The sequence below is a fragment of the Mytilus galloprovincialis genome, chromosome 7 (genome assembly GCF_965363235.1).
Source record: "Mytilus galloprovincialis chromosome 7, xbMytGall1.hap1.1, whole genome shotgun sequence".
Taxonomy (NCBI): Eukaryota; Metazoa; Mollusca; class Bivalvia; order Mytilida; family Mytilidae; genus Mytilus; species Mytilus galloprovincialis.
Window position 1 is genome coordinate 95,175,877 of NC_134844.1, and position 23,860 is coordinate 95,199,736.

Below are 23,860 nucleotides of genomic sequence, written 5' to 3' on the forward strand. Positions count from 1 at the left end.
GTTCTATTTGAGAGGTCAAAATACTTTGTATGTACTAATGCATGTGATATGCAGTGATTGATCATATAAAGTAATAAAACACGCCAATCGCTGAAACTACTTTTAAAAATTCGTAATGAAATGTACACACATCTTAGGAGGGCAATTACATAGACTTATATACCTATATGGAGTTATTTCCTTTCAGAAAGACAGGTCATTTCGTGTGTTGTTGTACAATTTTCTTTCTTTGACACTTTTGAAACTTTTAGGCAGAAACAATTCTTTCCTCCGTGTATTCGGTTAAAATAAATACATTTTACTCTGTTAATTGACAAAAATATTTCTATTTCTACAGGGAAACAGCCATGGTTCTTTATAATATTTCTTCCTGATTCTCAATCTTTTAAGAAAAAACAAATGTTTTTTCCAGACAAAAGAGAGAAAACAATTATTCTAAAAAAAGTTCGTTAAAATTGTTAGAAAAATAATCTGCTTTTCCGAGATAAAAATGTCATGAAACAAGAGAAAAAATATATCACCCCCTTTTATATAGATTATATGATTAATTACTTACATAGTGGCTAGTATTTTTCGTACATCTTAACAATTCAGTTGCTTCTTGCTTCATGCAATCACTATACCATTTATTTTATAACTGGACAATGATTTTTAACGTTTTATATCTAGATTAATTAGTAAGTTTTAATTCACATTAAAAATGAGCCGTAGGGCGTGTTTATACCTAAATGTTTACGATAAGAATATCCAACTTCAATGTGATCGGTAAAATAGGATCCAATTTCTGAAAATCTTTGCAGAAAATAATATTTTGTGACGGTATATAAGTCAGATAATGCATATTTTAAGGTTGTTCTTGTCACATAACACACCTAGCTCGTGGTGTCAGGATTGCCCAAAGAAAGACCACCCTACGGTCGGTCTTTCATTTGATCATTCCTGACTACACTCGTTGTGTTATACGACAAGAAACACCTTAAAATATGTATCTATAACTTATTTCCCCTTCAATAATATAACAAAAATAGTGTTCTGGTTCTTATTTGTTGATGAAATTGTATTGTAATGTTTATTCCTTATTGTTGATATTTCATTCTATAATCACCCGAACTCGTTCACCAGACTAAGTTCAACAACATACATTTTGAAATTTACCCCGTTTATAAGCCTTATCCTTATATAGTTATTATGTCAAGTCATTACACTACGATTGTCTAAAATTATTCAAAACACAAAGTTTTCTACCACCAGACATATATTGTTCAGCTTAATTTGACATGTTTTTTAAAACTTTAATTATGAAATAAATCCCCTCAATGAAAATAGACACGTATACGACAAAAGTTTCACTCGTATCAGTCCACTGGATGCGTTAACATTCTTTGCATTCTTTTTCAAAATCTATTTGTTGGCACTCCTGGCGGTTCCATGAAAACCCACAACACCTATCTTCTTTCCGGTATTTGCAAAAATATAGGTATTCTAATATGAGAAGTAAAGATTCCCCTGCATCTGTGCTCTCTCAACATATGAATAGCTAGATTCTGATCTTTTCCTCTCTCCACCAAAGATCACACTATTTTGGTTTACAACTGATTCTGCTTTTTCGCCAATGATCTGACCTCTGTGAGTTCGAGAATGACGTAGGCAAACGTCATGTGTCACTATCGATAGTTAAAATCTTACAAACTTAACGTTCGCACACAGAAGGCGATTAAACCTTGTTTTGATCTGAGCGTCACTGATGAGTCTTATGTAGACGAAACGCGCGTCTGGCGTATAAAATTATAATCCTGGTACTTTTGATAACTATTTACACCACTGGGTCGATGCCACTGCTGGTGGACGTTTCGTCCTCGAGGGTATCACCAGCCCAGTAGTCAACACTTCGGTGTTGACATGAATATCAATTATATATGGTCATTTTGATAAATTTTCTGTTTACAAAACTTTGAATTTTTTGAAAAACTAAGAATTTTCTTACCCCAGTAGTAGATTACCTTAGCCGTATTTGGCACAACTTTTTGGAATTTTGGGTCCTCAATGCTCTTCAACTTTGTATTTATTTGGCTTTTTGAACTATTTTGATCTGAGCGTCACTGATGAGTCTTATGTAGACGAAACGCGCGTCTGGCGTATAAAATTATAATCCTGGTACTTTTGATAACTATTGTCCCACAATAACTTCAGCTGATGTATTAATTACACAATACTCGGTCATGTTTTATGAATATGTAAAGCCCGAGGCGTAACCCAGGGATTTATGTGTTCATAAAACATGAACGAGTATTGTGTGACCAATTTAGAACATATTTTCACCTTCGAGTGGCTTTAAAATTTATTAATTCGTAATATATATTATTAAACATAAGTATGACTTCACTTTCAAATGTGAATATGGTTAATAAAAGGGAAGTTAATCATATTGAATGGTCATTTTGACCGATCGAATAAAATAGTACTGAGATAGTTTTGTGAGGACAAACACATAAATTATTTAAAACGGAAGATTTTGAGTCCGCTTGAGGTAAAATTTAATACTTATCAATTTCAAATTCCTTCATTTAAATACACACAATTATATATCACTTTTTCAAAAAGTTTAATTATGATCAAACTTATTCAATCAATAATAAATTTCTATCCTTCCAAAATCAGATGATTACTTTATTATTGATAAATATATTGTGTTTTTTTTTTCTCTAAAAATTTCCTCCGCTTTATATATCAACAGTTATTCATTCTTAAATAAATAATAACATTGACTCTAGGATAATTAAACTTTAAATATTTTTATAATTCTATTCATTTGTTGTCATTTATAGTTAATACTCATGATATTTTTCCTTTGTGTTTTTCCTATATAAATTGCATCAGGGAATTGTACACTTCGTTTTGGCCGTAATTAAGATTTCACTATTATAATTAATTTAAAATGAAAAGTCATTCATGTATAGCATTGTATAGTGCATAAAAAATAGAAGTGAACAAACTGATTTCGTTCTAGGTTAAGACGTTCACAATACAAGTACCGCTATGTAACCTATATTAACAAAATTTGGTCGATCCTGGATTTAAACTGCGTAGTGTGAACGGGGTATGAGTCTATACAGGAGTAATTGTAAGTACTTATTACGTACCGTCATTACAGGTATTAGCACCGGCATCATAATGCATCATTGCTGGCAGTTCACAATGGCATACACTGGACGAACAAATCAAAGGAGGATAACAGCTTGTATTTCTAGCCGCTGTCGAACAAGGGTCAAGGTATCTTCCAGCTGTAATCAAATGCTTAACATCAACTATGTTGAAGTAGAAGTTAATAATTTTAACCTGTTTGGGTTCTATTTCAATCAGTATGATATGAACCATAAGTATATATGTTTTTTTTTTTTCTAGATTACATATTTACCTTTTCGCCAATGCATCTGAAATCGGGAGCTGTTTAAATAAACTAATCATAGATACCAGAATTGAAATTTTGTATTTGCGCCAGACGCGCGTTAAACCACGCTTGCTCATGATAATGACGAAATTACGTTGAAAAGCTGTTTTATATTAATGACATTTTTTTTTAAAATATTATGTTCTGTAATCAATGCAGTATTAAACTTTTAATTTAAACATATGAGATGTGGAATTAGACCACTACCAACTAGAGACCAACAAACAAAGATGTGAACAACTAAACATAAATATACGCCCTCTGGCAATGAGAAAAACCTTAAATGAAATGCAACGAAGAGACACCTTGTCAAAGAATTCAAAATAGAAAAAAAAACCCTAATTTATGCTTAAAACAATGAATGAAAAACAAAAATGATAGAAAGCTAACAACAACCACCACTTAATTACAGACTCCTAAACATAAATGTATAAAAGGTGCAGTCAAATTCTTGTATCTATGACAGAACGCTTTAGGTAATTTTGGTAACGAAATTCTGGCTTTATTATTTTCCAATAAAAACAATTAAACAATTACATTCCTTGAAACCAGAAACGGGCAAAGCGAACGAGTTGGGAATTGCATACATCGTTAGAACATTGACGAATGGCCAAAATGAACGTCTACCTGATTAAAAACATATCTTTTAATTGCCCCATTAGAGTGGTTGTCGCGGCTTGTTAAATATGAAAACATCATATAAGTGGTCAAGTTCAGTGACCTTTTGCCATCCAATCAAGTCTTTCTCTTCATTATTTTTTTGGTATTCTTACTATGGACAAATAAAAAAAAGTTATCGAATAAACTGCTAAATATTTCCTAATATAGTCTGGAAATTCCTACCATTCAATTTGCCTCATCGTTCCGAATGTATGCACTGACATATTTGATCGTTAACATTTTTCAACTTAACAAAGCAGTAAAGTTCCATTGTTTTTCATTTTCAAACAAAACATCATTAGTTGATTATCAATTAAATCAATGTAACGGTCACATTTTTGTTTGCGGGTAAACACACATTTGCAATCAAAGTGACTGTGTGTTACTCGAAATGATTGATTGATTAAAAATTTGTATTCAGCATGTTCAGGTCATCTAGAGGATGTTTCTGTTTACAAACCTTTGAATTTTTCGAAAAACTAAGGATTTTCTTACGCCCAGGAGTAGATTACCTTATCCGTATTTGGCACAACTTTTTGGAATTTTGGTTCCTCAATGCTCTTCAACTTTGTATTTGTTTGGGTTTTTAACTGTTTTGGTCTGAGCGTCACTGATGAGTCTTATGTAGACGAAACGCGCGTCTGGCGTATAAAATTATAATCCTGGTACCTTTGATAACTATATTCAGATCTTACACGCCGCGACAAACAATTTAACGGAGCAATGCAAAAGATTAGATTGTAATCCAATTGAAAGAACATCAACGTAAAAAGAAAGGAATATTAACGAGAGGCAACGATAAGTCATCTCTATTATTGTAGATATGTGTATATATTTGTTAAACTGAAAAATCATTTTCAATAAAAGGATAATTATTGCTCTTTATGTTAGATTTACGTTTATTTAAATGCAGCTCCCTTGGTAAATGTCAGCAGTATTGGCCATAGGAATACTGCCTGTTCTTAAAGGGCGCAACTGGTGCCGACAGGAATACCCAAAGCATAGATATTGTCAGATTTTTTTTTAAGCTTTTAACTCCAAACGCAGTTTTAGTAAGTGTATCTAGCGTGTTTTTCCTTTTCATTACAGATGAAAGCTTCATACGAGTTGTAGCGAATCGATTTCCATTCAGATTTTTAAAAAGACCATATAATTAAATAAAAAAAAAACATTCCTTTTGATAAGATTGTGTATCAATGAAAATAACATGTTATCCATTCCGTACGTCCTTCGTGAAAATGCACATAATTTATCTAACATAAAACAGTATACGGACCCAATCGAATTGTAATTATCGGAAAGTTTGTGCACAAAACTCACAAACTTATATGAAAATTAGGCTTGGAAAGAACAAAAACTCATTGATACATTTTTTCAATTCAAAATGTTTAATACTTAGATAAGATTTTTTAATGGATGTAAGCAACAGCACAGCCTTCAACAAAATAACCCATAACGTATAGTAAGTTGTGAAAGTCTTCACCATGACAAAATGTGAAACAATTCAATCGAGAAAAAAAGAAAATATTCAAAGGTGTATAAGTTTATTCTTTAGTTTACCGATGTTCAAATATAAACACAATAGCTGTTTATACAAACTAGAGGAAATGAATGTACATATAAAGAAAGTATTGTTGTTAACTGTTGAAAACTACCATGTGGAAACATTCAATAATAGGTTTTATATCGAGTGAGAATCGGATATCGCTTGATATCAACTCGAGTTATTTAATTTCAATATAATAATAAACGAGCTTCCGGCCAGTTTATTATAACTATCTAAATTAAGTCACGAGAGTTGATATTATGCGATATCTAATTCTCACAAGTTGATAAACCTATTTTCCTTATGATTCATTTCTTACTAGTAGTGAAACCTATAAATATATGATTTGGACAAGAAGACAGACAAAATATACTGAGCTAATAAACTGTAAATAATGGGCAAATGTTGGTTCAGTTTCAGCCATAACTGAATACTGATTTACAAAAAAAAAAAAGTTGTTCACAATCGTCACAGATAATCTCCAACTATTGAAATGTAGTTTTTGTGCATCGATACGGGACATGCTACCTGTTAAGTGTTAGCCGTTTCAAAAAAGGAGTATGCCACGATTCAAGCAATGCCGCACTAACTATACACGAGAAATTTCATTTCTCACTGATTTAAAGATAGTTTAATATTAATGTTTTCAAATTTTGCTGACTGACATAAAGATAAAACGTAAATGATTGCTTTCCATTTTAAGAAAGTATACCTTGGCAAAGGGATATAACTTTAGAAATCAGAGACGTTAACTTTGTGTTTACCGACTTTCATTTACTAGTATAACTTTTTTTTCTTAGTAACACTTAAATAAAATTGAGAATGGAAATGTGGAATGTGTCAAAGAGACAACAACCCGACCAAAGAGCAGAAAACAGCCGAAGGCCACCAATGGGTCTTCAACACAGCGAGAAAATCCCGCCCCCGGAGGTGGTCGTCAGCTGGTCCCTAAACAAAAATGTGTATTAGTTCAGTGAAAATTGACGTCACACTTAACTCCAAAATATATAAATGAACTAAAAATAAAAAAAACATACAAGACTAACATAGTCCAGAGGCTCCTGACTTGGGACAGGCGCAAAAAATGCGGCTGGGTTAAACATGTTTTGTAAATTATTGGTTATACAATTTCTTATAAAAGTATTACTTATTCATAGAGTAATATCCTTTAATATAGTTCTACTACTTTGAAGACATATACAACTGACGGAACTACTTTGAACAAAAATTGACCTAAAGATACTTACTTGTATTACAACTATGAACATTTGGGTTGTGATACTGGGTGGCATTACAACCACAAACACCATTCACACAAATCATATTGCTGTAACAAGTTGAACCATCCTCTATTGTGTAACACGATTCTTTGTATTTTCCTCCTATTAATAAATACATGATACATACATGTACTGTTATAACTTATTAAAAATGTGATGCAGAGGGATAATCAATACGACAATTTTCATATACAGAGTATTTCTGACAATGTTTTAAATGAATTGTAAATACTATAAAAACTTCAAAAAGAACTTGGGCTTATTGATAAAGATTCAAATAAAGACATGTCTTATAGTAAGTTAATGAAATAAAAGAAGAATGTGTCCATGGGACATAAATGCCCCCGCTTGTAAATATACAAGAGTCAATATATTAATACAAACATATTCCTGTTGTTTTTTTTTAAAACTTAATGAAATTTGTTTCTAGATGTTGTTATTAGAGGTTGAGTTCTCTCAATGTTCAATAACGAACAGTAATGAGGTAGCTCTCGAACCGTGAAAGTGACGTCACACTAATGAGAACTTGGTCTGTGTTTGATGATAATAGGCATTGTGTATAAGTTTCATAACATTTTGTTTAAACAAAGTAATGTTAGAGTGCAGGAACTGTAAATTCGCCATATTTCATTTAAAAAGAGACTCAAGAACGGTGAAGTGAAGTAACTTGAAGCCAAGTAAAATTAGAGTGCGGAAACGGCAAATCCGCCATTTTTTTCTATTTATAAAGTGACATTTTTCATCAATGGTAATAGCGACGCCACCCAAATTAGAACTTGATCTGTGTTTGGTGGTAATAAGCATTGTGTATAATTTCATAACATTTGGATGCGGCAAAATAAATTTACTGCTTGGAAACGGCAAATTCAGCAACTTTTCCATTGATAAAGGGACATAATTCGAAAACTGTGAAAGTGGACGCAAACACAATTTAAACTTGATCTGCGCTTGGTGGTTATACGCATTTTATACGTTTCATAACATTAGGCCAAGGCAAACTAAGTTGTCGAACGGAAACCAATTTACGGACGTATGTACGAAAGGACAAAACCTTAATGCTCCTCAGCCACGGAGTCAATATTCTGCTAATTTTTTATTTTTTTCCCGTGCCAATTTGAAGAGTAAAAGCACTTGCTAATTGATTTTAAACTCAGTTTGATATTGTGCTGTTCCTTCACTCTCCCGACCCGTAAGCTAAAGTATCAGTAAAAGGAAGAAGGTATCCGTCTGGTCAGAAAAGTCATCACACGTAACAAATTATCCCTGTCAAGCTGCTGTCAAATTACTGGGTAATTTTGTTTAGACAATAGACAATAGCCAATATTTTTTTGCAAGAAAACACATTAACGATACATGGTTTGCAATACAGTTATAATCTACATTATAGTCCTGGGTCTTCCAAGTGCTCTCCGAAACCTCTTTCTAAATTATCAACTTTAATGTTATCAGCAGTCAAAGCCAGCCTTCCGGGTTATTGTGAAACTACCTAGTCTAGGGGCTGTGTGAATCAGATGTTGATACTAATAGATTTCAAAGATCTGTTAGAGTACATACAATCTAAGTCTCTTTCCTGATGTCATGGTGTTGAAATATTAGACTTTTCTAAACTTTACTCCTCATTTGCTTTGGCCAACGTTTATACAAATGCCTTATTTTAGGGAGGTATACATCGCACTTAAAAAAAACCAACACTCTGATTAAAACTGATGAAACTAACTTTATCAAGATGCATGATTTCTTGATTTACAATAGATTTATTATGGACGTTTTTGTTCAACAAACAATCAACCTATTCATGGGAACCAAATGTGCTCCTCTTCTTTGCAACTTGTTCATGTATTCATATGAGGCAGACTTCAGACAGGAGCGTTAAAGGAAGAATAAAAAGAAGCTAGCAGTATCCTTTAACATCACGTAAAAAAAAATGTGAACATTTGATGACTATGTCTATCCCATCTATCCCATCGAACTTGAAATAAAGAATACAACAGATACAGATAACTCTGCCTCATATCTTGACTTACATCTTAAAAAAATAACAATCAGTATCGGTTGAGATCAAAACAAAAAAAGATGATTTCAGCTTTCCAATTGTGAACTTTTCATTTCTATGTAACAACATTCGTGCAAAATATCTTTTCTTTATATTCTTTGTCGGGTTTATATATGTTTGTTTGAAATCTTATGTCAGTTGAATTTGTATGTCAGTGATGTATGTTTTCACAGTTTTGGCTCAGATATATATTGGTATGCTTGTTAGAATTTTTAAGTCAGTTGTGTTTGTATGTCTGTAATGTATGCTTCTATAATTTTAGTTGCTAAATCGTAACAATTGTGAACTTAACTAATTATGTTTGTTTGGGTTTTTCCCAATTTTGTCAATATTACGGAACTATTAACAACTGTATTACAAGTGCAGGGTTTAGCTATCAGGTTGAAACCATCATTTTATCCCAAAAATGCCTGAACCAGTTTGAAATTGACAATGAGGATCCGTTCAGAAAAAAAAAACTGAACGACAAAGGAGATTATTTCTGCTTCCCTACTGTGTACTTTCCATTTCTATGTAGCAATATTCCAGCAGCACCTGCATATATGAGTATATATCACCCAGTTGATACAATATTTCAGATCTTGATGGTCTATCATGTTTTCCTTGATGAAGGGTTGCTGCTAACAAAAGAGCCAATAAACCAAGCATTCCAAGTGGTTTTATAGAACATATCCTTGAAATTTTACGGTCGTCTTCGAGTTGGTTTACTGTTATTTCACATCTATGTCACAAATAACCACGAACATGTTCAAACGCTAAATCCTGTCTTCATTTCTTTTCATTTGGCATCACCGAATTATTACTTATATAAGCATCGGGACGGGTGCTACATTTGGAAGAGGACTGCTTACCTTTCATGAGCATCTGATCTTATCCCGGTTTTTGATGGATTTTTATTGCTAAGTCTTTAGTCTTCAAGTTGTGTTTTATAGAATGAAGGAAGTCTTTCTGCATTTTTTCTTTTCAGCCCTGGGGTTACCAGTTTGTTTTATGAATTTGAAAGTCATCTGTCTAATAACTAAGTAGGATAAATCATTACAATGTATAATGCAAATTTGATTCGAACTCTATTGATGAGTCTCATGTAGACGAAACGCCCGTCCGGCGAACCAATCAGCCTGCTTTATTTGATGAGTTTTTCTTTCTTCGATAGATGTTTCTGGAGAAGCCATTTTGAGATAAAGTCTATACAGAAATAAATTAAAAAAGATAAATTATATATCATATCATGTTACCTAAGTTTTTTTTAATTCAATTTAGATTACAATTATAAACCATGAATACGTACTTGCTTTACAACTTTTATCATAGGGTTCGTGATACTGCATGGCTGGAATCTCACAATCACAAATACCAGAAACACAAACCATATTACTGTAACATGTCGAATCTCCAATTATAGTTGAGCAATTTTCTTTGTATGTTCTTTCTAACAATAAACATTAAAAAAAATATGCAAAATTGTTATATGAAATACATTTAAACTTTTGACAACAATGCTGTGGTCCTTTTTAGACAAAAGTTCTAATTTGACTGAGTAAATCATATTCTCAGGTAAATTGTATCTATAAATTTCCCCTAAAATTGTTCACAAATGGTTTAAGGGGGTACAGAACACCTACGCATGTTAACGCTTTAAAAATCATGTGAACGTTTAAATGACATACTATTAGAAAAAAGAAATCAAGCTTCTCAATGATCAAAATTAGTGTTTGTCAAACTACTCTACAACCAATGAAATTATTCCTGTAAATTGTGTGGTTAAAATTTCTTGAAATTTTTATATTTTTTGTCCATAAGTCAAAGTGGTAAATATTTTGTCGCAATTTTATGAAAACTAAACGATCCAAATCTATTTCAGTAAAGTGTTGGGTACAATTATCCAGAGAGTTTTGTTAAAATGAATCGATCCGAATCATATAAATCATACATAATACTTGTCTATGTAATCAGAAGAAACATATTTAATGATTCTAAATTAATTAAAGATACCACAATAAGTCATTATAATGTCCTAATCAAGGTTATTTATAAGAACATAATGAAAAATGTATGTTGAAAACCTCGCCCGTAATTATAAAGTATGTAATTCATTGACCGCTCCCGACATGTGTAACTTCAAGGCATATTTTAGCGGCGATCGATGTCTTTCAAACTTACTGCATTTTTCTTGTACCTGGTTCTTTCGGCTGGAGAACCGTTGTACACAAGCATCGCACAAGTTGGCACTCCGAGGCTGGTGGGGAGCAAGAAGGTGAACTGTGGTTTATATTTATCAATAGTACCGCTTAAGTCGACGCTAGGGGCCGTCTTGACCTTGTAGGATATGAATGATTCGTTCATTGTTGAAGACCCTACGTCAACTGTCAAGATGAAGAACAGAAATAAAAGCCCTGTTCATTGATAGTTTTCTATGTTTTCTATGTATTGTGTGCGATTTTGTCCCATGTACATTTACTTCATATCCTTTCATTTTCTATTTATGTTATTTTCAGATTGTCTTTGATTAAAGAAATGAAAGCATTTCTAAAAACTATAACACAAGCTTTCCATACATATGTTTTTTTCATAAATTAAAAATATATTCAAACTGTAAGACCAAAATATCCATAATAATATTTATTATTTTCATATAGCGATAGCTCGTCTAGTGGTCAATGGGCGCAATGTCGTTAGAGACTAAATGGCAATCGGAAAGATTTCACAAGCCTACTAGTATTTGAATTGTGTCTTATTTAATTTGTATTTTGGGAAATTTAATATGTTTAAACTTAGACTGAACAACTTAAGTGCGAAAACTTATATGCAGGTCTAGATTCCAAACAATATATAAGTTGAAAATGAAAACATTTCACGGTAAAAAGGAAAAAAATAAAAAGTTCAATATTAAGTAGCTGTAAATATTGTCTTTAACAACCCGATGATGATACAGTTTCATAACGTAACTATGACGTTGTTTTAACTGAACGATAATCGTACAGGATGATGATAAAAGTAAAAGCTTTTAAAACTGCATGCCTCCGAAGCGTTTTTCTGGATTTACCTTCATCAGGTATATTCAACTCCAATTTTTTTTTGACCAAAGTTGGATAAGTACCGAAACCCGTTAGGAGCTATATGACCAAAATATACACAAAACAAACCATCTAAAACTAACTTTGCCTAAGGGATTTGGAAACTTAGTTTCCTATTAATTTCTAAATTTATCAACGGAGAATTAAAGAAAGGTGTATTATAAATCATGTCAGTACCGAAACAACGACTACTGAGCAGATGATACTAGTATTGACCCAGTGTTTGGAAATGACAGTAGCATATTTAAATTTTCATGCGTCTGGAGTGCCTTTCTGTATTCACCTTCACCAGGAACGCTAAAAGACAAGGATGGATAAGTACCAAAAGACGTTATCTAAGGTCAACTTTGCCTTGATGGAGTTCGCCTGATAAATTGTTAAATCGAATTAGAAATTTAAAGATAAGTTTAAATTATCTGATGTAAAATCGTTCCAAAAAGATTCTTTTTATAGCCAAGACCTCACATTTGAAAGAACAAAATGCAAATAAAAAATCCAAGAAGAGTCACACAGCATTTCGTTATTCTGCAGTATGGGGAATTTGGTTCGACAAAACATATTATAATAATGGCAGATAATAAAAAATGGTTATGGTGACACCACGAAAATACATTCGGCGCAATGTTGTCATTCTTCATTGTCCTATTACTTTTTCAATAAGAGAATATATATGAATTGGATTACGTTTTTCTTATGACACGGTCCAAACAAAGGTTATTTATTTCTTAATCTGCTAAGGAAAAACTGTTTTTAAACAAGAGGCTCTCAAGAGCCTGAATCGCTCATCTGTAATTTTTTGCTTAAATCTTTCATCAATGATTATTTTTGCTTTTCAGAATATATTGATAAGTGGCTTAAAAATGCCATTCAAATGTTCTTTGTATCTGTCATAATTTTTTCAAAAGCAAAAAAATGCATTTTACCCCTATGTTCCATTTTAGCCATAGTGACTATGTTTCTTGACGTACAAGAAAATAAAAAATAAAATTTATACAAGATACTCTGAAACTCATTCAGCTTAAGTTTGGCTAAAATTTATTCAGCGGTTTCAAAGGAGAAGATTTTTTAAAGTAAGCAAACTAGATTAGATGAACAAATTGTGAAAAATTGTCTTTAAAGGACAATAACGCCTGAAGGGGTCATTAGACAATTTTGGTCATATAAAAACATATTTGTAGATCTTACTTTGCTAAACATTTTTGCTGTTTACAGTTTATCTTTATCTATAATAATATTCAGACAATACATGTAATCGAAAACTGCAAAATTTCCTTAAAATCATCAATTCAGGGGCAATAGCCTAAAAATCAGATATCCAATTTGGCTGATAATTTCAGGGCAGGTAGACCTTGACCTAATAAATACTTTAACTACATGTCTGATTTGCTCTAAAGGCTTTAGTTTTTGAGATAAAAGTCAAAAAGTGCATTTTACCCTATGTTCTATTTTAAGCCTTGATGGCCATGTTTTCTGAGGAAACATAAAATAAAACACAAAATTTATTCTAGATAACCTTAGAATCATTCAGCTTAAGTTTGGTTTAATTTGGTTCAGTAGTTTCAGAGGAGAAGATTTTTTAAAGTTAGAAAACATGATAAACAAATTGTGTAAAATTGTCCTTAAAGGGCAATAACTCCTTAAGAGGTCAGTTGACACTTTTGGTCATATCAAACTTATTTAGATCTTACTTTGTTGAACATTTTTTCTGTTTACAGTTTATCTTTATCTATAATAATATTCAAGATAATCACCAAAAACTGCAAAATTTCCTTAAAATTACCAATTTAGTGGCAGCAACCCAACAATGGGTTGTTAGATTCATCTGAAAATTTCAGGGCTGATAGAACTTGACCTAATGAACATATTAACGCTGTATCAGATCTGCTCTAAATGCTTTTGTTTTTGAGATATAAACAAAAAACTGCAATTTACCCCTATGTTCTATTTTTAGCCATGGCGGCGATGTTTTTTGACTAAACAGAAAATAAAACACAACTTTATTCAAGATACCCAAAGGATCATTCAGCTTCAGTTTAATTGGAATTAGTTCAGTAGTTTCAGAGGAGAAGTTGTTTTGAAATAGTTTATACCGGACGGACGACGACGGACGCCAAGTGATGGCAAAAGCTCACAGTTCCTTCGGAACGGTGAGCTAAAAAAACAATTCACAATTCAATTTAATTTTGACAATCATAGATCATTGTACGTTTGGTAAACAAAGTTATTGCTTTTTTTAAAACCGATATGGCCCGAGATTAAGCAATAGAGGAGTATTTATGATAGTAAATGCAGAAATCGATCTTTTTTGTGAACTTTTAAGAAATTTCCAATAAAACTATGATGTCGTTTGTCACACTTAAATACAACTTCAAAATAAATCAACATATTACATTTTCAACTTTAATTATGCCTATGTATATATTGACTGCCTTCAAGCTGGTCCATATATTGTGCATTGAACATCTGCCTGTTGATAACAGAATATGTAAAATAAAATGAATATTATTAAATTTAGTAAACTGCCATCAAATCATTGAATATTCCACAATATAAAATGAACAGTTGAACGGCAAACGCCTGAATCTGACAGATAAAGGTCAATCTGTCGACATAAAAAGTACCCGTATGTAAAATGTTTACGCCCACAAACAGCGTTACCTATAATTTTTTCTACGTCGTCTTTGAGAACCATGTTCCGTTCTGTAGGAAATTAAAACCTTAAATTAACTAAAACATAGAATAGTTAGTGTAGGAAACAAATTAAAAGATATATTTTCACATGACTGGTTATGCATGATACGCTGGCAATGTGCGCAATGTCCTTTATTCCAAGATTGAAAACTAGTTTGTTTCCTACGTCAAAATTGCGGATTCCAATGTTTACATTTTTCCATCAAAACAAAAGCTGACACAATCATGTCTCATGAATATGCAAATTATTTATTGTGTAGGGTAGCTTATCTAATGGCATTTACTGTTATATAAGTGGCTATACGTTACCATCCATTGTTACAAAAGTAGGATGTGTTTTGTGTGTATACCTCTGGAATGTTGTGTATTCAATTTTTACGGTAAAAATCAATGTTATCTTCATTATATTTCCATGCATACACACGTCATAACAACAAATACATTTTTAGCTCACCTGGCCCAAAGGGCCAAGTGAGCTTTTCTCATCACTTGGCGTCCGGCGTCCGGCGTCCGTCGTCGTCCGGCGTTAGCTTTTACAAAAATTTTCTCCTCTGAAACTACTGGGCCAAATCAAACCAAACTTGGCCACAATCATCATTGGGGTATCTAGTTTAAAAAATGTGTCGCGTGACCCGGTCAACCAACCAAGATGGCCGCCACGGCTAAAAATAGAACATAGGGGTAAAATGCAGTTTTGGGCTTATAACTCAAAAACCAAAGCATTTAGAGGAAATCTGACAGGGGTAAAAATGTTTATCAGGTCAAGAAAAGAGAATGCTCTGAAATTTTCAGATGAATCGGTCAACCTGTTGTTGGGTTGCTGCCCCTGAATTGGTAATTTTGAGGAAATTTTGCTGTTTTTGGTTATTATCTTGAATAATATTATAGATAGAGATAAACTGTAAACAGCAATAATGTTCAGCAAAGTTAGATTTACAAATAAGTCAACCAGACCGAAATGATCAGTTGACCCCTTTAGGAGTTATTGTCCTTTATAGTCAATTTTTAACCATTTTTCATAAATCTAAGGAATCTTTTACAAAAATCTTCTCCTCTGAAACTACTGGGCCAAATTAATCCAAACTTGGCCACAATCATCTTTGGGGTAACTAGTTTAAAAAATGTGTGGCATGACCCGGTCAACCAACCAAGATGGTCGCCACTGCTAAAAATAGAACATAGGGGTAAAATGCAGTGTTTGGCTTATAACTCAAAAACCAAAGCATTTTGAGGAAATCTAACAAGGGATAAAAATGTTTATCAGGTCAAGATCTATCTGCGCTGAAATTTTCAGAAGAATTGGAGAAGCTGTTTTTGGTTGCTGCCCCTGAATTGGTAATTGTAAGGAAATTTTGCTGTTTTTGGTTATTATCTTGAATATTATTATAGATAGAGATAAACTGTAAACAGCAATAATATTCAGCAAAGTTAGATTTACAAATAAGTCAACATGACCGAAATTGTCAATTGACCCCTTTAGGAGTTATTGCCCTTTATAGTCAACTTTAAACCATTTTTCATAAATCTAAGTAATCTTTTACAAAAATCTTCTCCTCTAAAACTACTGGGCCAAATTAATCCAAACTTGGCCACAATCATCTTTGGGGTACCTAGTTTAAAAAATGTGTCCGATGACCTGGTCATTCAACCAAGATGGCCGCCACGGCTAAAATTAGAACAGGGGTTATAACTCTGAAACCAAAGCATTTACAGCAAATCCGACAAGAAGTTAAAATGTTAATCAAGTCAATATCTATCTGCCCTAAAATTTTCAGATGAATTGGACAATCGGTTGTTGGGTTGCTGCCCTCCAATTAGTAATTTTTAAAGAAATTTTGCCGTTTTTGGTTATTATCTTGAATACTATTATAGGTAGAGATAAACTGTAAACAGCAATAATGTTCAGCAAAGCAAGATCTACAAATAAGTCAACATGACCTAAATGGTCAATTGACCCCTTAAGGAGTTATTGCCCTTTATAGTCAATTTTTAACAATTTTCATTAATTTGGTAAATTTATGTAAATTTTTACCAAATATTTTTCTCTGTTACTAATGGGTAAGGTTCAATATAGATATAATTGTAAAAAGCAAGAACATTCAGTAAAGTAAGAACTTCAAACACATCACCATCACCAAAATACAATTTTGTCATGAATCCATTTGTGTCCTTTGTTTAATATGCACATAGACCAAGGTGAGCGACACAGGCTCTTTAGAGCCTCTAGTTTATAAAACTTATAATGTTAACAGACATGTTTAACTGTCTTGTCTGCTTTAGCAAAAATTCGTGTAAATAAAGCTGATGGGTCGTTTTAAATTCAAGCACAGCAGACAAACACGTGGTCGTTCATTGATGTTTGTTTACTTAAATTGCACGTTGTTGTTACTGAATACTTAGAAGTAAGCACTATTGTGTTATTATTGTTTAACAGCAGATATAATTAATTTTACATTTGCATTTTAATGCTTTCAAGTGTTATATAATACACCTTGCCTAAGAAATAGGTCTAGCTAGGTCCAGGGACTTCCTATAGATACTAGTTCCTTATAAAAAAAGATTGAGGCTGTAATGATGCAAATTACCATTTTTACATTACAGCATTTTTTTTTTTGCATTTGATATTTTTCATATATGTACATAGAGAACAATAAGAGTACATGTACATACATGGGTTTAATTCCCACCCTAGGCATTAATTTTAATAGGTAGGAGCAAATAGGGCAGATTGGCCAAAATGTAGTGTCCCCGCATCTACTCTGTTGTTCCTAATAGTTATCAAAGGTACCAGGATTATAATTTAGTACGCCAGACGCGCGTTTCGTCTACATAAGACTCATCAGTGACGCTCATATCGAAATAGTTATAAACCAAACAAATACAAAGTTGAAGAGCATTGAGGATCCAAAATTCCAAAAAGTTGTGCCAAATACGGCTAAGGTAATCTATGCCTGGGATAAGAAATCCTTAGTTTTTCGAAAAATTAAAAGTTTTGTAAACAGGAAATTTATAAAAATGACCACATAATTGATATTCATGTCAACACCGAAGTGCTGACTACTGGGCTGGTGATACCCTCGGGGACGAAACGTCCACCAGCAGAGGCATCGACCCAGTGGTGTAAATAGTTATCAAAGGTACCAGGATTATAATTTAGTACGCCAGACGCGCGTTTCGTCTACATAAGACTCATCAGTGACGCTCATATCGAAATAGTTATAAACCAAACAAATACAAAGTTGAAGAGCATTGAGGATCCAAAATTCCAAAAAGTTGTGCCAAATACGGCTAAGGTAATCTATGCCTGGGATAAGAAATCCTTAGTTTTTCGAAAAATTAAAAGTTTTGTAAACAGGAAATTTATAAAAATGACCACATAATTGATATTCATGTCAACACCAAAGTGCTGACTACTGGGCTGGTGATACCCTCGGGGACGAAACGTCCACCAGCAGAGGCATCGACCCAGTGGTGTAAATAGTTATCAAAGGTACCAGGATTATAATTTAGTACGCCAGACGCGCGTTTCGTCTACATAAGACTCATCAGTGACGCTCATATCGAAATAGTTATAAACCAAACAAATACAAAGTTGAAGAGCATTGAGGATCCAAAATTCCAAAAAGTTGTGCCAAATACGGCTAAGGTAATCTATGCCTGGGATAAGAAATCCTTAGTTTTTCGAAAAATTAAAAGTTTTGTAAACAGGAAATTTATAAAAATGACCACATAATTGATATTCATGTCAACACCGAAGTGCTGACTACTGGGCTGGTGATACCCTCGGGGACGAAACGTCCACCAGCAGAGGCATCGACCCAGTGGTGTAAATAGTTATCAAAGGTACCAGGATTATAATTTAGTACGCCAGACGCGCGTTTCGTCTACATAAGACTCATCAGTGACGCTCATATCGAAATAGTTATAAACCTAAGTCTCAAGATGCTGTTCGCTGTGGCTAAGTCCCCGACATCTTTCTTTTCTAAGTATACAGCAGCTCCTCTACGGACTAGTAAGGGAGCACTTTATATATAGTCCAGTGGCTAAGTCCTGTCTTTTTTGTCTCTCTTATTTTCTTATTTATATTATTATATTTCTTATATTTTCTTGTATTAAGCCAAAAAGCTACAACTCTTTTTTTTCCTATGCTGCCTTAAAAACATTGAAAGTTTTTACTCATTGTTGATGTCTGTAAAGCGACTTATAACTGCTAACAGACACATTATTTGGACTCTGGTGGATAGTTTTCAGACTGTTATCTCATTGGCAATCATACCACATTTCTTTATTTTAGTACAGGTTGATTATTTAAAGTAAATGACTATCAAACATTAAATCATTTGAATGTGATGAGTTTATTTATAATGATCCCTGTAATTGTGAAATGCCATGACTGTCTTCTGCAAAAAAATTCATTTTAATAAGTTCCCTAATGAATAGTATATAGATGTTTAAAAAAACAAATGTATGTACTGATTCCAGATTAAAAATTTAAGCTATCAAAAATAATTGATGTTTTTTTTTTAATTAATTGAATAATAATTTAACTTATTGCAATAATACAAACTATCATTTTGATATGTGATAAATATATAACTGTGTGCAGCTTTTTCTGAAAAAGTAATAATCCAGTTATGTCATAAAAAAGAGATTTTTGGTAAAAGTTTGCAAAATTGTCAGTATTTCAACCACATTTAGGCCTAGGAAACTGGAGGAAACTAGGAGGTTGACAAGCTAAGTCACTGGAAATTCAAAAATTATCATGAGGTTTTTATTAAAGTAAATAATACGATTTAATTGATTATCGCAATAATAAGAACTCGCATTCTGATTTGATACTATGAAGATTTTTTCTGAAATCAGAATAATAAATATCTCAATTTTGTCAATTCTTCAAAAACTTTCTGAATATACTGTATTTAAGTGACAGCTTTGTTTTTGTTTTGTATTTCAATTGCCTATGCATTGTAGAGCAGTTAAATATGAATTTGGATTAAATTTGAAGTTGATTCAGTATATTTTATAACATAATAACACTCTTTTATTTAAAAAAATCATTTTCAGACACTATTTACTGATCAGCTTAACTAATCATTCATTATTCAATCAATAATTTAATTAAAAGACTCAACAGTTATTTGTTGGACTTTTGAATTCAAATTTAAGAAAAAAAAACTTGTAATAATAGGAATAATGTGAACTGCATGATATCATATTGCATTACAGCTTTTTGTTCAGTTTTCTTTGTGTTGATTATAATGTTTTAAATCCCTTTCTGGCCTTTTGGATGTTCAGATTTTTCTCTTGATTTAGAGCACCAACAGAACTTGTGCATCTTATATAGTTTCTAATCTTAAAGCAAGTATAATAAAAAAAAATGACAGTTCTGTCCACTGCAAATTATCTTTTTTTCATTCAATGTCAATGTTCACAATTTTGAAGCAGAATTGTCTACATTTTTTTTTTTTGCCATATTGTATTTTAATGTAATGCAAAGTTAAATTCTATTGTAACACGAGTTCTGCTGATGAACCCCTCTAGTTTACATTTTTTTGGCATGAAATCAAATATATTTTTTCTGTTATATGGAATAATTCCCTTCTCTTTATAAACGATCTGGATCTGCTAAAAGGATCTTGCTTTTCTCAGAATTTGCCATTGTTACATCAGGAAAAAAGGCTACTAATAATCATGCCTGATGAACATTGATGTCACACAGAAAGAACCTATCTCTTTGCAGGTCATAATAGAAAAAACAAAGATAGTTGGTAACATAATTGTATCGTTTAAAAATATCAAGAGAAACATTCCCATACAGAATCTCTGTCAATAAGTTATTTCTCCACTCTTAACGGTGAAATCTTAAATATGTATACTGATCGGCAAGCCTCGCACTTAAAAACTAAAATGTCTAGATGAGAGAACTATTGTTTCACAATTGATGCTGTGTTAGAATGTATAATATCACTCTTTTTCCCCCATATGATCAGCATACAAAGTGACAAAGAATCTATAAGTTAAATAACTTTGTCAAATCTCATATATATATATAAAAGTATCTAAAATAGAAATTTTTTACTCTGGTGCACCTAAAATGTTGCATCATAAATGAGATTTGACAAAGTTATTTAACTTATAGATTCTTTGTATCATTCAAACTTAAAGCTATCATCTCGGATATTGCAATTCAAAGAAATTTTAAACCAGTTCGCATTGGAAAAAATAAAAAGGAGAAAATATGCTTTCTAAAACTTTCTTTCGCCAACAAAGGTCGTGATGCCATCAACTTGGGCAATATCCTTCATCATAAAGCAGTTCAATCCAAAATACTTTCCTATTTTAAAGATCAGTATGTACCTATCATTTCTTATACCTATACCAAACCAATTGCAAATAAAATTTTCAATTACAAACACTTGTTGCAGGATCTCAATATTGACGACTTCAAGTCTAAACATGCTGATTGCACCTGTAATAGTTCCCCATTCAGTTATAATCCGGCTGGTCACGTTATTACTGGTGACCTTAACATTGTCAATTACACTTATATCGTGAGCCTAAATCCATCAATTGGAAACACAACTTCAAAATACTGATTGATTCAGTCGAGTATTATGTCAGGCAATGGGTTAAACGCGAGAAAGAAAACAAATAATGAGTTAAGGCTGCGAGGTCGTTGTTACATCACCAATGCTACACCAATGCTACATCAATCTTTAAAGACCCATGAAACAAAATGTTGCAAAACACCTGTCCATGACAAATATGTTGTTGTCCCCGCAGATAAAGCCCAAAACAACATCGTTTTGTGCGTAAATCACATGACATAAACTGCTTGATAAATGAATTAGGTATTAACAATTCACTTGGAAACTCAACATATACCCCCACGAAAATTACCAAGGAGGAAAGGAGGAAATCCTGGATAATGATAGGTCTGTTCTATGTTCCTTTGGAATTTCGACTAGAGATGAGGAACTAGATCTTCCTCCAGAGTATTTGATACCTAAACTACATAAATGTCCTTACAAACAACGTTATATTACTGGGTCTTCAAAGTGCTCCACGAAACCTCTTTCTAAATTATTAACATCAAGTTTATCAGCAATCAAAGTCGGGCTTCAAAGTTTTGTGAAACTACATATTCTAGAGGTGGCGTGAATCGGATGTGAATACTAAAAAATTCCAAAGATCTTTAAGAGTACATACAATCTAAGACTCTTTCATCTTGCAATAGTATTAAAAAAGATTGACTTTTCTACACTTTACACAAGTATTCTCCATTCCAAACTAAAAGACAAATTGAAAGAGTTGGTCCTGCTTTGTTTCATAAAAAAGAATGGCTAACGTAGATACAAGTATCTTGTCTTAGGGAGGGATAAATCCTACTTTGTAAAAATCAATCTGATTCTTACAAAAAATCTTCTGAAACTGACATTATCAAGATGCTTGATTTCTTGATTGACAAAATATTTGTCACGTTTAAAGGACGTGTTTTTCAACAAACAATCGTCATTCCCATGGGAACCAACTTTGCCCTTCTTCTTGCCGACTTGTTCCTTTATTCATATGAGGCTGAATTCACACAAGAACTTTGTAGGAGAAAGAAAAAAAATTGCAGTATCCTTTTATTTCACATTCCGCTATATAGATGATGTTCTCTCACAAATTATTCACAATTTGCTGATCTACGTTAAACGCATCTTTCACATCGAACTTGAGATAAAGGATACAGTAAAGTCTGCCTCATATCTTGACTTACATCTAGAAATTGACGATGAGAGTCGGTTGAAAACAAAATTTTACGACAAAAGGGATGATTTCAGCTTCCCAATTATGAACTTTCCATTTCTATGTATCAACATTCCAGCAGCGCCTGCTTACAGAGTATATATCTCCCAGTTGATACGATATTCCAAAGCTTGTGTTTCCAATCATGATTTACTTGATAGAGGGTTACTATTCACAAAGAAGCTATTAAACCAAGTGGTGAAGTTGAAATTAATCCCTTCGTTAATATTAAGGACGACATCACGAGTTGGTTAACCGTTACTGAATATCTGTTTCGACGACGGATATGTTCCAATTGTCGTGCCCTTCCCCCGAATGTGAACTACCGAATCAGACATAGCACCGGGTTTGTACATGCATGAGCAACACGACGGGTGCCACATGTGGAGCAGGATATGCTTACCCTTCTAGAGCACCTGAGATCACCCCGAGCTTTTCGCTGGGTTCGTGTTGCTCAGTCTTTGATTTTCTATGTTGTTTTGTGTGATGTTTGTCTCTTTCTTTTTTAGCCATGGCGTTGTCAGTATATTTTCGAGTTTGAATGTCTCTTTGGTATCCTCCTTCGACTCTATTTTACACTGAAACTACTGATCCTTTACGAACACATGAGATAAATCCTGTTAGATGTTAATGTTTTATTTTGCGGTGGTGCATAATTGCGAAGGATAAGTAATTACAATGAATCATTTAAATTTGAATGTCTAATGAATCTTTGATATTTGATTCGAACCCCAGCGACGAGTCAATCGTCTGGCGTACCAATAAGCCTGGTTTATTGAGTGAGTTTTTCTTTCTTCGACAAATGTTTCTGGAGTAGCCATTTTGAGATACAGTCAATACAGAAAAAAATTAAACTATATATCATATAACGTTGCCTCAGTTTTCTATTTAGATGACAATTATATACAATTAATACGTACTTGCTTTACAACTTTTATTATAGGGATCGTGATACTGCATGGCAGGAATCTCGCAATCACAAATACCAGAAGCACAAACCATATTATTTAAACATGTCAAATCTCCAGACATTGATGAGCACTTCTTTCTGTATGGTATTCCTAATAATTAATATATGCAACATTGTTATCTGTAACCCATATTGATGATGGACAATCATTTAATGTCTTCAGAGACCAAACTAACTATTAATGAATACATGCAACATTGTTATCTGTAACTCATATTGGTTATGGACAATCATTAAAGGTCTTCAGAGACCAAAATAACTGAGTAAGTTGTAAAATGACTCTTACAAAATTCTAAAAATAATACAACTATCCACAATTTATACTTTTGAGTACCTCCCATTCCACC

At 32.8% G+C, this 23,860-nt stretch overlaps 2 protein-coding genes across 2 annotated transcripts in view; both read right to left on the reverse strand.

Moving 5' to 3' along the window:
* Nucleotides 1-3,227, reverse strand: part of LOC143084016 (polycystin-1-like protein 2) — a 46,669-nt gene extending 43,442 nt beyond the window's left edge. Inside the window, exon 1 of the mRNA XM_076260428.1 lies at nt 3,141-3,227. Within this exon, the coding sequence (XP_076116543.1) occupies nt 3,141-3,180 (40 nt within the window). The 5' untranslated portion in view covers nt 3,181-3,227. The remainder of the gene's footprint in view (nt 1-3,140) is intronic.
* Nucleotides 3,191-23,860, reverse strand: part of LOC143084331 (uncharacterized) — a 34,693-nt gene continuing 14,023 nt past the window's right edge. The window contains exons 4-8 of the mRNA XM_076260742.1: nt 23,464-23,604; nt 10,276-10,416; nt 6,902-7,036; nt 3,250-3,281; nt 3,191-3,205 (exon numbers count right to left, since the gene is read on the reverse strand). Coding sequence (XP_076116857.1) covers nt 3,191-3,205; nt 3,250-3,281; nt 6,902-7,036; nt 10,276-10,416; nt 23,464-23,604 — 464 coding nt within the window. The remainder of the gene's footprint in view (nt 3,206-3,249; nt 3,282-6,901; nt 7,037-10,275; nt 10,417-23,463; nt 23,605-23,860) is intronic.